This window comes from Mercenaria mercenaria, chromosome 1 (assembly GCF_021730395.1).
Source record: "Mercenaria mercenaria strain notata chromosome 1, MADL_Memer_1, whole genome shotgun sequence".
Classification (NCBI taxonomy): domain Eukaryota; kingdom Metazoa; phylum Mollusca; class Bivalvia; order Venerida; family Veneridae; genus Mercenaria; species Mercenaria mercenaria.
The window spans coordinates 57,366,330-57,379,438 of NC_069361.1; the positions used below are offsets into that span (position 1 = coordinate 57,366,330).

At 35.6% G+C, this 13,109-nt stretch overlaps 1 protein-coding gene across 1 annotated transcript in view; it reads right to left on the minus strand.

Annotated features, from left to right (window-relative positions):
• Window positions 1-535: 535 nt before the first annotated feature.
• Window positions 536-13,109, minus strand: part of LOC123536583 (kelch-like protein 13) — a 28,024-nt gene continuing 15,450 nt past the window's right edge. The window contains exons 2-3 of the mRNA XM_045319899.2: window positions 12,485-12,716; window positions 536-12,135 (exon numbers count right to left, since the gene is read on the minus strand). Of these exons, the coding sequence (XP_045175834.2) occupies window positions 10,487-12,135; window positions 12,485-12,653 (1,818 nt within the window). The 5' untranslated portion in view covers window positions 12,654-12,716 and the 3' untranslated portion in view covers window positions 536-10,486. The remainder of the gene's footprint in view (window positions 12,136-12,484; window positions 12,717-13,109) is intronic.

The following is a 13,109-nucleotide window of genomic DNA, read 5'->3' on the forward strand; positions in this document are numbered from 1 at the left end:
CACTTGGAAAGACGAGGTGACAAACAATGACTTTCTTAAAAGAGCGGGATTTCCATCAATGTACAACCACCTCTGCCTATGCTGGCTCAGTCACGTTCACAGAATGGATGATGGATGTATACCAAAGGATCTGCTGTATGGGAAACTTGCCACAGGAGGAAACTAAGGTGACTAAGAGATTGAAGGCAGGAGAGGAAGCCATAAGGGACACGCAACGCCAGAGTTTCTACTCTACACTAATAGGCAAAAGTGAAAACACCTATGAATTGAAATAAACTGGTCAACCAAGGACATTTTTCTTTCCATTGCTATAGCAACCAGATTTCTATATGGAATGAATTTGCTTAAAAACTTTGCCAGAGGACCATGGCAGCGGACCATCTAAGGAACATCAATGTCAAGTTTCATTAACTTCCACCATGTGGTTTCAGAGATGTAATTTACAGCAATTTTGATGGAGAGACAGCATGTGGGCAAAATAGTTCACCTTAAGCAGGTTATGCCTAAAATGAGTTTAAAAAGAATGCAAAACAACAGCCATTTTGTGTTTTACTATATTATATGTTGTGATGAAAATACATAACATAAACAGAGTCAACATATTACCTTGACAATCATCTGAGATAACAAGTTGTTAGAAGGAACAATTTACAATGCATTTAAGATCCTAAAGAAACTTTCATCACACATTTCAGTACAATAAATACAAAGCAATCTTAAAGCTACACAAAATCAGCACACTTAACAGAATGCTTTCCATTTATTCTATAAACATGAAAATAACACAGTTTTATAAGCCAAGTATGCTTGTCTTATTCTTTTTTGAACACTAAGCAACATTTACACATAGATTTGTATACCGACAATCGGATCAAATGTTTGAACCTGACTGGCATCAAGTAATTTTAATAGCAAACACAAATGTGTTTAAATTTATGTCAACAAAAGGTCTTGTTTGGCAATTGTCTCCTCAATATATTGTTGTTGTTTTTTTAAGTTACACTGACACAATTTTAGTTCATATGGCGACTTTCCAGCTTTTCAAGATTGGGGACAATCCCTCAGTACATTATTTGAAGCACAGGCCACACACTTTGGTAGAACTAATGACTTTCCATAAGCCAGCTGGATGGATTCTTTAGCTGAAAGAACTTTCCCCAGCTGGATGGATTCTTTAGATGAAAGAACTTTCCCAAGTGACGTTTTGAACCCCCAGCAGAAAGGGGCAAGTGATTCAAAGACAACAACCTTACCCACTTTCTTCAATATAATAAAGTAAGTTTACAATATTTATGGTATTTAAACAGCAGTACATACACACATGTATGCATCTTTGTAAGATTCCCAAAATGATTTACACTCGATATCCAACCTGTATAACTTGAAAACACTGAATATAAAATCAGATCATTAAATTTGTGAGAAAAGTCAAATTACCTAATTACATTTGACCTATTTTTTTTTTTTCACACTGCATTTATAAAACAATTCTGTTCTTTCCAATTTGTAAATACTGGAAAAACAGTGACTGTCTTACCCAAGAAAACTACTCTCTTACTAAAACAAAGTCCACTGTTTTAGTTTATCAGTTAGAAAATATGTAAAACCATCAAGTTACAATGAATGGGCCATAAAAATGTGATTGTAGAGAGGATGATCTTCCCCTCTTAAACTCACAACCTGTGTGCTGGGAGGCAGACACTGCACCACAAGGCCTGGCAGAATGAAAGCATATGATGAATAGGATTTACAGTAATCAAAATAAGTCCCTTAGAGGCACTGACCTCCAGATTTGGCTAAAAAAAAAAATCTTTCTTTCAAACTGAAGTCATATTATGAACATTAGAATATGAGTTTTTGTTTCTAAAATATTTTAAAAAGAAAAAAAGATGACCGCGTCGGGAATCGAACCCCGGACCACTGCGGCAATAAAGACATTTTCCTGTCGTCGTAACTAATAGCGCTATAGCGGAAGTAGTGAATTATGACTTCAAAATATAGATTTTTATAATGGAGACAGTTTACCTGGAGTAAAAGCGTTACAAATGCTTTTCGATTTTCATCGTAAAAAGTAGTAAAAACAGCAAATTCTCATGTGTTTCCATAACATATAGTGTGTCAGTAATTAAGTTTTAAAGCCTTCTTAAGAAATATAGCATTTATTTCAAGATATCTAAAAAAAATATTTTTTGTTTGTTTTCGAACGATCTGGAGGCCAGTCCCTTTAAACTTACATATCTCCATGTTAAAATCATGCATTCCTTTTATCGTCAATAAAAGCTTTCCAAAAGAAAAACTTAAATGACACAATTTAACTGAATGTCAGGCTGTAATGGGAAAAAACTGATTACAATAAACGTGTGGGTAAAAAATCTCTATATTTAGAAACTGTAATACTAAAGCTCTGTCTGGGGCCCTAACCCATGACAACTTTAAGCATTCCCCATCCTACACCTGCAAAGCTTAATAAGATTTATAAATGTCTATATACCAAGTTTACAAGATCAGTAAAGAAATACTGATTAAACTGGCACATCTTGAGTTTTGAAATTTCATTAAACTGAAATCTCAGTCTCTATGTATTTGACAAGTAAATGTGCATTATTATACCTACAACCATTTAAAGTGAAACTAAAGTCTGCATCATTACGCAACATGACCTATATAATGCCATGGTAACTGGTGAAACATTAGACATCATTTAACAGAAATAGATATCAACATTACTATCCATTAGAAAAAAAGCACATTTACATCATTTGTGTGTATAAGTTTTTCCAATTAATTTAATTGCATTTCAACACTATGGATTTCTCTCCTTTAATTTAATGAAAAGTAACAATGGCAAATGGTAGAAAATACACTTTAAGTGCTAACATTAAGTGCTTTCCCAATTTTATATGAATAAATCTGGTAAAATACAAAATTCTTGATGAAAAGAAAAACAAGAGGGCAAAGATGGCCCTAGGTCGCTCACCTGAGAAACACACCATAACAGTGTAAACATGTTTGACCTAGCGATTTCATGGAAAAAAAAATCTGACCAATTATCATTAAAATTGGAGCAAAAATCTTGAGCATAAATAAGTATTTTCTTTGATTTGACCTAGTGACCTACTTTTTGACCCCAGATGACCCATATTTGAATCTGACCTAGATTTCATCAAGGCTATCATTCTGACTAAATTTCATGAACATCAATTGAAAAATACAGCCTCTACCACATACACAAGGTATTTCTTTGATTTGACCTAGTTTTTGAACTCGGACTATCCATATTCGAACTTGACCTAGATTTCATCAAGGCAACCATTCTGACCAGATTTTATGAAAATCCAGTGTAAAATGCAGCCCCTATTGCATACACAATGTTTTTCTTTAATTTGACCTAGTGACCTATTTTTTGACCCAAGATAACCCATATTCAAATCTGACCTAGATTTCATCAGGGCAATCATTCTGACTTAATTTCAGGAAGATCAATTGAAAAATATAGGCTCTATCGGTTACTCAAAGTTTTTCTTTGGATTAACCTAGTGACCTAATTTTTTACCCTAGATGACCCATATTCAAACTTGACCTAGATTACATCAATGCAATCATTCTGACCAAATTTCATTAAGATCAATTGAAAAATACAGTCTCTATTGCATACACAAGGTTTTTCTTTGATTTGACCTAGTGACCTACTTTTTGACCCAAGAAGACCCATTTTCAAACTCAGCCTAGATTTCATTAATGTTATCATTTTGACTTAACTTCAGGAAGATCAACTGAAAATACAGCCTCTATCGATTTGACCTAGTGACCTACTTTTTGACCCATATTCAAACTTGACCAAGATTTCATTAAGGCAATCATTCTGACCAAAATTCATGAAGATTAATTGAAAAATACAGCCTCTATCGCATACACAAGGTTTTTCTTTGATTTGACCTAGTGACCTAGTTTTTGACCCCAGATGACCCTTTTTCGAACTTGGCCTAGTTTTTGAACTCGGACTATCCATATTCGACTTCACCTAGATTTCATCAAGGCAACCATTCTGACCAGATTTTATGAAAATCCAGTGTAAAATGCAGCCCCTATCGCATACACAAGGTTTTTCTTTAATTTGACCTAGTGACCTAGTTTTTGACCCCAGATGACCCATTTTCGAACTCGGCCTAGATTTCATCAAGGCTATCATTCTGACCAAAATTCATGAACATTAATTGAAAAATACAGCCTCCATTGCATACACAAGGTTTTTCTTGGATTTGACCTAGTGACCTAGTTTTTGACCCCAGATGACCCGTTTTCGAACTCGGCAAAATTCATGACAATCAGTTGAAAAATACAGCCTCTATCGCATACATAAGCTAAACGTTGACAGACAACAGACAGACGACAGACATCGAGCGATCAGAAAAACTCAATGCTCAGGTGAGCTAACAACTAATATCAAGAATATGTGTTTCCAGTTTATCATAGTGTGATGTAAATTGAAGCAGTAAGGATGAGTATCTAGCATGAATGCAGCATTGTTAGGTAATAAGCATGACCAAGAATAAACTTCAAAGGGTTACATTTTATTTACGAGATTTGCAGACACTTAAAAATAACTAGAAACACTTTATTAAGATTGCAACAAAGAATGTTTACAAACATCAGGTCACATTAAGCATACCAAATCATTACACAATGGTGACATACGACAGCTGGAAAGTTGCTTTACAATACACAACTTTTAACAAACTTAAATACTTTAAATCCTTAAAACACGCATATCATAATTACTGGCATATAGATTCAAAACATGCCAATTTTATGCATAATTCAACAAGAGCTGTCCGTAAGACAGCCAAGCTCGACTATTCGAAATATTGTCCCAGAAGCAGGAAAATATTACCCAACAAGAGTGCCAGAATGTCACAATATACGCCCGTCACAGCAAATTTCTTTACTCTAGCACCTGTATTTGCAAATGGAATTTTAATTTTGTGGTTGTTTAGTAATCATTGTAAGTCATTTGTTTTTCTAAGTCCACAAAAAAACTCCTTACCAGGTAGAGATACCTTAAAATACACCTAAAATTTGAAAGTAACATCCATGTTGTACCACAGAAAAGTGGTCTTGTTTTTTCCCTACGGTCAATTATAAAAAAGTTACAATATAAGTTATTTATAGTAACAACTAAGGGAAGATAATCTTTAAAAAAAAAAAAAAAAAAAAAAAAAATCCCCCAAAAAATTTTAAGTCCACAAAAAAATCTTTACCAGGTAGAGATTAGTCAAAATACACCTCATAATTGGATGTAGCATGCATGTTGTACTACAGAAAAGTGGTCTCGATTTTTCCCTACCACTAGTAATGAAAAAGTTACAATATAAGCTATTTATAGTAACAACAAAGGGAAGTAATTCTAAAGAAGGGAATTGCCCATGACACTTCGTCTCATGATGGTGTATAATTGTGCCAAGTTACATCAAAATCCCTCCATGCATGAAGAAGAAATGCTTTGGACAAAGTCATTCTTGTATCTGACCTTTGACCTCTAAGTGTGACCTTGACCTTTGACCTAGGGACCTGGTTCTTGCGCATGACACTCCGCCTCGTGGTGAACATTTGTGCAAAGTTATATCAAAATCCCTCTATGCATGAAGAAGAAATGCTCCGGACAAGGTATTCATTCTTGTATCCTTTAACCTCTAAGTGTGACCTTGACCTTAGACCTAGGGACCTGGTTCTTGGGCATGACACTCCGCCTCGTGGTGATGAACATTTGTGCCAAGTTATATCAAAATCCCTCTATGCATGAAGAAGATATGCTCCGGACAAAGTTTTCTTTCTTGTATCCTTTGACCTCTAAGTGTGACCTTGACCTTAGAGCTAGGGACCTGGTTCTTGTGCATGACACTCCGTCACATGATGATTAACAATTGTGCCAACTTTCATCAAAATCCCTCCATGCATGAAGAAGATATGCTCCGGACAAAGTCATTCTTGAATTTGACCTTTGACCTCTAAGTGTGACCTTGACCTTAGACCTAGGGACCTGGTTTTTGCGCATGACACTCCGTCTCATGATGGTGAACAACTGTGCCAAGTTTCATCAAAATCCCTTCATGCATGTAGAAGATATGCTCCAGACAAAGTCTGTGAATGCCGCCAGCCCGCCAGGGGCGTTCCCATAATACGTCCTGTTTTTCAAACGGACGTATAAAAAGGTTAAACATCAAAAGAGTTTTAAGTTCAAAAGGGGGAATAATTTGACCAAAATGCATATCAGTTATGGGACTTGCTGCTATCAACTAGTTTTATAACCCCGAAGGCACATGTGAAGTTTCAATTCAATATCTGCATTAGTATTGGAGATAGAAACTTGCATGTAAACTTTAACCAAAAGTCCAAAAACGGGCATAATTTGCCCAAAATACATGCCAGAGTTATGGGACTTGATCCAGTGAGGTTAGTAATTGATCTAGAAAAAGAAAAAATAAGTTTCAAATCTATATGCCTTTTAGTAATAGCTGTATGTACTTGCACGCAAAACTAACCAGAATTTGCTAAGTCCAAAAGGGGGCATAATTTGGCCAAAATGAAGGTCGGAGTTGTGGGACTTGCTGCTATCAACTAGTTTTATAACCCCGAAGACACATGTGAAGTTTCAAATCAATATCTACATTAGTTTTGGAGATAATAACTTGCATGTAAAACTTTAACCAAAATTTTCTAAGTCTAAAAGGGGGCATAATTTCCTCTGAAAACATGTCAGAGTTATGGGACTTGACCCAGTGAGGTTGGTAATTGATCTAGAAAAAGAAAAAATATGTTTCAAATCTATATGCCTTTTAGAAATAGCTGTATGTACTTGCACGCAAAAACTTAACCAAGGTGTGACGCCGACGCCGACGCCAGGGTGAGTAGAATAGCTAGACTATTCTTTGAATAGTCGAGCTGAAAATAACTTCACATTTTTAAGATCTATTTCTTAAAGTACAGGTTTTGTTCCAGTCTTCCATTCTTACACACTGAAATGCTTTAAAAACAAACAGTTTTTGAGGTTCTGCCAAAACTTATTGGAAATATATCAAGAAAATTTTGGACATATTGCAATTTCTTATATTTAATTTTGGCAAAAAATTATGCATGAAAATAAATTGGATGATTTAGTGAGAAAGTCACATTTTCCCTTCTGTAATGATTTCCATGCAATCATGTGAGGTAAATTTCTCTTACTGTTACACTGCCAAACTGAAAAAATACTTTTCATTTCACTGATACAGACTTTTTTAATAGTGGGTGTAATGACACATGTGTGATTATTGTTTCTTCTCTTTGAAATCTTATGCAATTAAGATAGCTTTTAGTGCTAGACCCTATAACAAAATTTAACTAAAACTTATGCTTTAACCTTGACTTTGTTCACAATTATGTTAGGTGTGCCTTTTTAAAGCATTTCAGTGTAAAAATTGTTGATTAGCAGTCTTCATGTACATGTAGCTTTCTTTTCAAGGCATGACTCTGGTTATAAATAATCTTTTTCATATATTTGTTAGTTATGTAATTAATACATAATAGAATGGCTTGCTTCAGCGATAGTCAAACTTCTGCCTCCATCACGGGTCAATAGTTCACTACAGTCTACTTCATGACCTTGGGCAGATAAAACACTATTGCCCTAGCACATCATTCTTGACTGGATACTGCTTCAACACAGAAATACATGCAACCATCAACACAAGTATTCAAGACCTTATACAATGCACTTGGTGCAAAATCTATTAGAATTTCTTATATTCATGTTAAAAAGATTATCAAATGCCGATTATACCTAGATGTACCCATTACATGCTTTTACTAAGTGATAATACTATTAAGCAGACAATGAGAGCCTCACCACTAATCAGACCTTATAGTACAATAAAGTATGTTGCGCAGTAACATCATTTTAGTACAATAAAGTATGTTGCGCAGTAACATCATTTTAACTGTAGACAATTGAGCACTTAAATCAATGCTGTTTCTATCACGGGGGAAACATGTTATAATTCAATATGAATATTTATTATCTAAACTGAGTATGTAAATGTGACTTCATATACAAATTCTAGAATGAAAAACTATCTAATAGACACTGCTTATGTAGATGATTCCTTTAAAAACTATCTGAAAAAAAAAAATGAAAATGAAACACATGCTAGACATTATTACATACAGTACCAAACAAGAGGGCCATGATGGCCCTATATCACTCACCCGAGTTAAGTTGCTTGCTTAAACTGTTAAAAGTTTCTACTAAATAAATACAGGCAGATACTGTGTATGTGTTGAGGTGGGAGGGTGGGGTAAGGGTGGGGTAAGACATTGGGGGAATGATGTGATATGACAATATATCAACATGAAGATTTTTTAAAGTTTCCACTTCATTAATGAGGGGTAAACTGACCACACCTTCATATGGATAACTCTACCATCTATGAAGGCATTTTAATATTACTTGGCAAAAATGTTCCTCACAATAAGATGATGTGTCATGCTCAACTTTCAGACCCCTAGCTCAAAGGTCAAGGTCACACTTGGCAGTCAAATGTTTACATGGCATAAACCGGGTCTGTTTTGTGTCGGGTCCATAACTCTGTCATTCATCAAGGGTTTTTAATATTACTTGGCACAAAAGTTCCCCATGATAACCGATGTGTCATGCACAAAAGCCAGACCTCTAGCTCAAAGGTCAAGGTCACAATTGGAAATCAAATGTCAGGATTTTGTTTGCTGTCTGGTCTATAACTTTGTCATGCAAAACAGGATTTAAATATCAGTTGGCACAAATATTCCCCTTGATGAGACATGTCTTACGCAAAACCAGGGCCCTTAGCTGAAAGGTCAAGGTCACACTTGGAAGTCTAAGGCCAAAAGGGCTTATTTCCTGTCCTGTCTGTAACTCGACAATCCTTAAAGTGATTTTGATATTACTCAGCACAATTTATCAGAGATGTTGTTTGAAGGGAAGTGTGGATGGACCGATGCCGGACGGTGAGCAATCACAATGGCTCACCCTGAGCACTTTGTGCTCAGGTGAGCTAAAAATGTAACTGTACCAATGTAAATATAACATTACATCTTTAAATGACATAAAAAGCTTCCCAGTGTCTAACACTGAAACAGCTTTTATTTTCTCTATTCAAAAATGAGTTCTGCCTTTTCTTCAAAATTAGAAAATCATATATGCTTTAAGTAAATTCAATTAAAATATTAATGTTAAAACTATTTCTTCCTTATATCATTCGTCCTCCACCTCTGATTCATGTGGGGAAGTTGAGTTACTTGCAGAGAACAGGTTTGTGAAACATGTATTAAAACAGAACATTGCCAGTGTTAAGTTTGAGATGTTTCCAAACTGTGGTTCATAAGCCCAACAATGGATTCCAACTGCATGTTTTGTTCTCAATTTTAAGATTTCAAATACAAAACGACCCACTTTTCTATAAAAATGCACGTGTCACTTCACCCTAATGATAATCTTGTTTTAAAAGAGACCTTTATTTCATAACAATAATAATATAACGTGTAACAATACATTCACCTTGTATCAATATCATAAAGCAATTTCAACAACAACTCTCAATACTGAAGCCTAAAAGCACGAACAAGACCAATATTCAGTAATATCTCTCGGTCTGAAAGTTTAGACTTGGAATTTATAAACTTCTACTCACTAATGTCTTGACTACAAGCAATTTAACTCTCAATTAATAATTCAAACAGTCACTTTTTTGAAGAATTGTGCTGTTTTTTCTCATTAATTATTTAAGTGGAGATGGTTATGGCTATACTACATCTTGAAATGAAAAGAATTTATTCGTACTGGGCCTACTGTACCTTCAGAATCTTTTGTATACTTTTTATATTGCAATATTATAAACAGCCTTTTTGATTGTTATGAATTCATGTTGATGTTTTTCACTACATGAACAATGTTGTTTAATCTTCACAAAAGTTTTAAATTCGCAAGCAAATATTAGCGAAAATAAAACCATCAGGAAAATGATGATCATGATGACAGTACAGTTTCACTTTTTGAAAACGCCCATGACAATACCTATAACAATATTGTCATGACCCAATATTTCTTATAATGTGTTTCCAGAAATGACCATACGTGTAATATAAAGCAGATATAGACATTTCACTTCATCACTAAGTGACTTTAATTTTAATTACTGGGATATTATGTTTTTGATGCTTGAATGCTTGAGAAACAAAACAGATGACCGAAATTTGATGCAGAATTGTATTACCAGTTTAATAATAGTATATGCACAATTTTGATAAATGTAGGCCTACAAGTAAACAATTCTACATGTTTTCATTAATACTGTATTTACCATTTTACAATCTGTATTTCTGTCTTAAACATGCCTGAAATTTCAGACTGAAGAGTATTGATGAATATAGGCCTAGATTTTAAAAAAGTTATACATTCTAATTCCTAATGTTTGCACTAATCATCGTCATCAAGGTTGAAGGTTGGGAGTTGTAGTGTACAGTACCCTACTCCTGTCAAACTACGAGGTAAACCACCTATAGTTTCCCAGATTCCACTATATACATCATAACGAGACACCAGCTTCTGCCCTGTTTTGGTTTGAACGTTATATCCACCGAGCACATAAATTTGATCGTTGTACACAACACACGATGCCTCTTTGTGTGAGATTGACAACGGTGCTATGATTGTCCACTGATCTGCCTCAGGATCGTAACATTCAGACTGTACAACAGGCTGTGCTTGTTGATTTACATTCAGATTGCATCCCCCAAATACAAACAGCTTATCTTGTGCTGTGCACATCACATGCCAGCCCCTAGGGGTCAGCATAGGGGCCATATCCTCCCACTGGTTTGTGTCTGGATCATAGCGCTGCATGTCAGGAGTGAAATGATTATTGCTATAACCACCGGAAACGAATATGTGACCAGCATATACTGCTCCCGCATGTGCGTGGTAGGACATTGGCATGTTCGCGATTGGTTCCCATGTATTTTCAGCTGGATCATACACTTCTGCTGTTGCTAGACTACCATCCTTAAACTTTCCACCGACAGCATATATTTTATTGTTCAACACACCCGCAAAGAAGTAAGCCCTTTTATTTATCATTGAAGCAACCTGAAACCAGGCATCAAACCTAGGATCATATCGCAACACCGAATTCACAGCAGACTCTCCATGTGCACATTGCGTCGTACAACCACCAAGCACATAGAGGAAATTGTTAAATACTACTACTTGCATATGACTTAAAGCACTTGGTAAAGTCGCTATTTCACTTCTATTTAATAAGCTATTTGCTGTAATTTTGCTGTCAAAAACAAGAATTTCATCGTGCAGGCAAGGATTTGGGTGAATTTCTCGTCCACCAACACTGATCAACCTTTCTGTGAAAGACCGCAACTGTGTCGAGAGATTATTCAACAGAGGCTGTGAATGGGGCACAACATGATAATTCAGGGCCGAGAGCACCATTTCCCTCAACTCTGGAAGCGTCATCATCGCCTCTACCTGCTGGACTTGCTGAACGAGATCTCGAGGGTTTATCAGCGGGAATCGAATCAATTTCATGAGAAAGACACCATGCTCTTCACGAAGTACATCTTGTTTCAACCAGTCCCACGTAATTTTGAAAATATCTATCTCTCTTATACACAGTTTGTCATTCTTTAAGCAGTTCACCATTTGATCGTATGTCAGAAGTGAAAGTGTACCGTCTTTTGATATCTGCATCAGGTTTCTAGCAATAAATACGTCTATTTGTTTCAGGGCATTGTTCATACTATACAACTTTGCAGTATTGATGAAGTCATAAAAATTAGTGGTTGTCATACCACTTAGAAAGTTTCTCTCACAGAATTCTATCACAGGGGTCACTTGGAGGTGTGTTGCGGCGGCTATAACATCAAATATATCATCACCCTCTAAAGTAGTTGTAGAGGTGTAGATGATTTCTAGAACCTTTTCAAGGCCCTTACTCGTGATCCCTTTCAACTCTATCTCCCGCTGATGACTTTCGCGCATGCCTGATGTAAACATGGATCGGAAGTAATCAGAAGCCGATACCAGGATTACTCGGTGTGCCTCAAATCTTTTATCTGTAAAAAAAAAAATACCACATTTATAGATATCACAGTATATTTAACATTTTCGACACACATGAAGACGGTCATTTTGTTCTCTGACTGAAATATCCATTCTGAGCATCACCTCTCATTTTGAAGTTACTTGACATGCTACTAAGTTAAATAACCCTACATTGCATTTATTGTACAATTTTATAATTGATTCTCTCCAACTACATGCTGATACCTTGAGAAAATTATATTTATCAATTCTACATAAATTTCCAATGACAATTCAGAATGACTGACATTATTATTTTCGCGGTGGTCTATTCAGTGATATGAACGATAACAAGGTTTCACATTAAATTATTTATCTTACTTTCAGCAATGAGAGTGACATCACAGAGTATTTTGTCTGTTTTCAGTTTGTTAAGGGCATGCAGTATTCTCATGCCATGTTCTGGTCTTTCTTCCACCCTGTACACCTCGTTACTGCAGCCTGCACCATTCCCCTTACTGGGACTGTGGTACGAGTCTGACTCCGCCATCCTCAACGTACACCAGTCTTCAAGTCATTGTCATATGAAGGTACGGACATTAACACTGTGTACCTGCAATGCAAATTTAAACATATTCAACATAAAATCACTAAGTCTTATAACTAATTGCAAAACTCACTGCAACTGAGAGTCAACTGCAATAAATTTGCGATGTCTTGCAATTGTTTACCTATTAGAATCTATAAATCCCTTCAAGTTTCAAACATAATAAATGTAAACAACACATCTATTAGGTTATTTGAGAAAAATCGAAACCTTTCCAGTGTTTTGTATTAAGTTGTGTTACTAACAGTTAGACATAACCTTGTTATAACTTCACTGCTGGAGGTCAATACTTGTTTTTGACTGTGCCTACAAGCTGACTTTTTAATATGTGACTGTGAATGGAAACGGCGTATCTATAGATTTAATCATAATAACACAAAATAGTGACTTGTGTGTTTG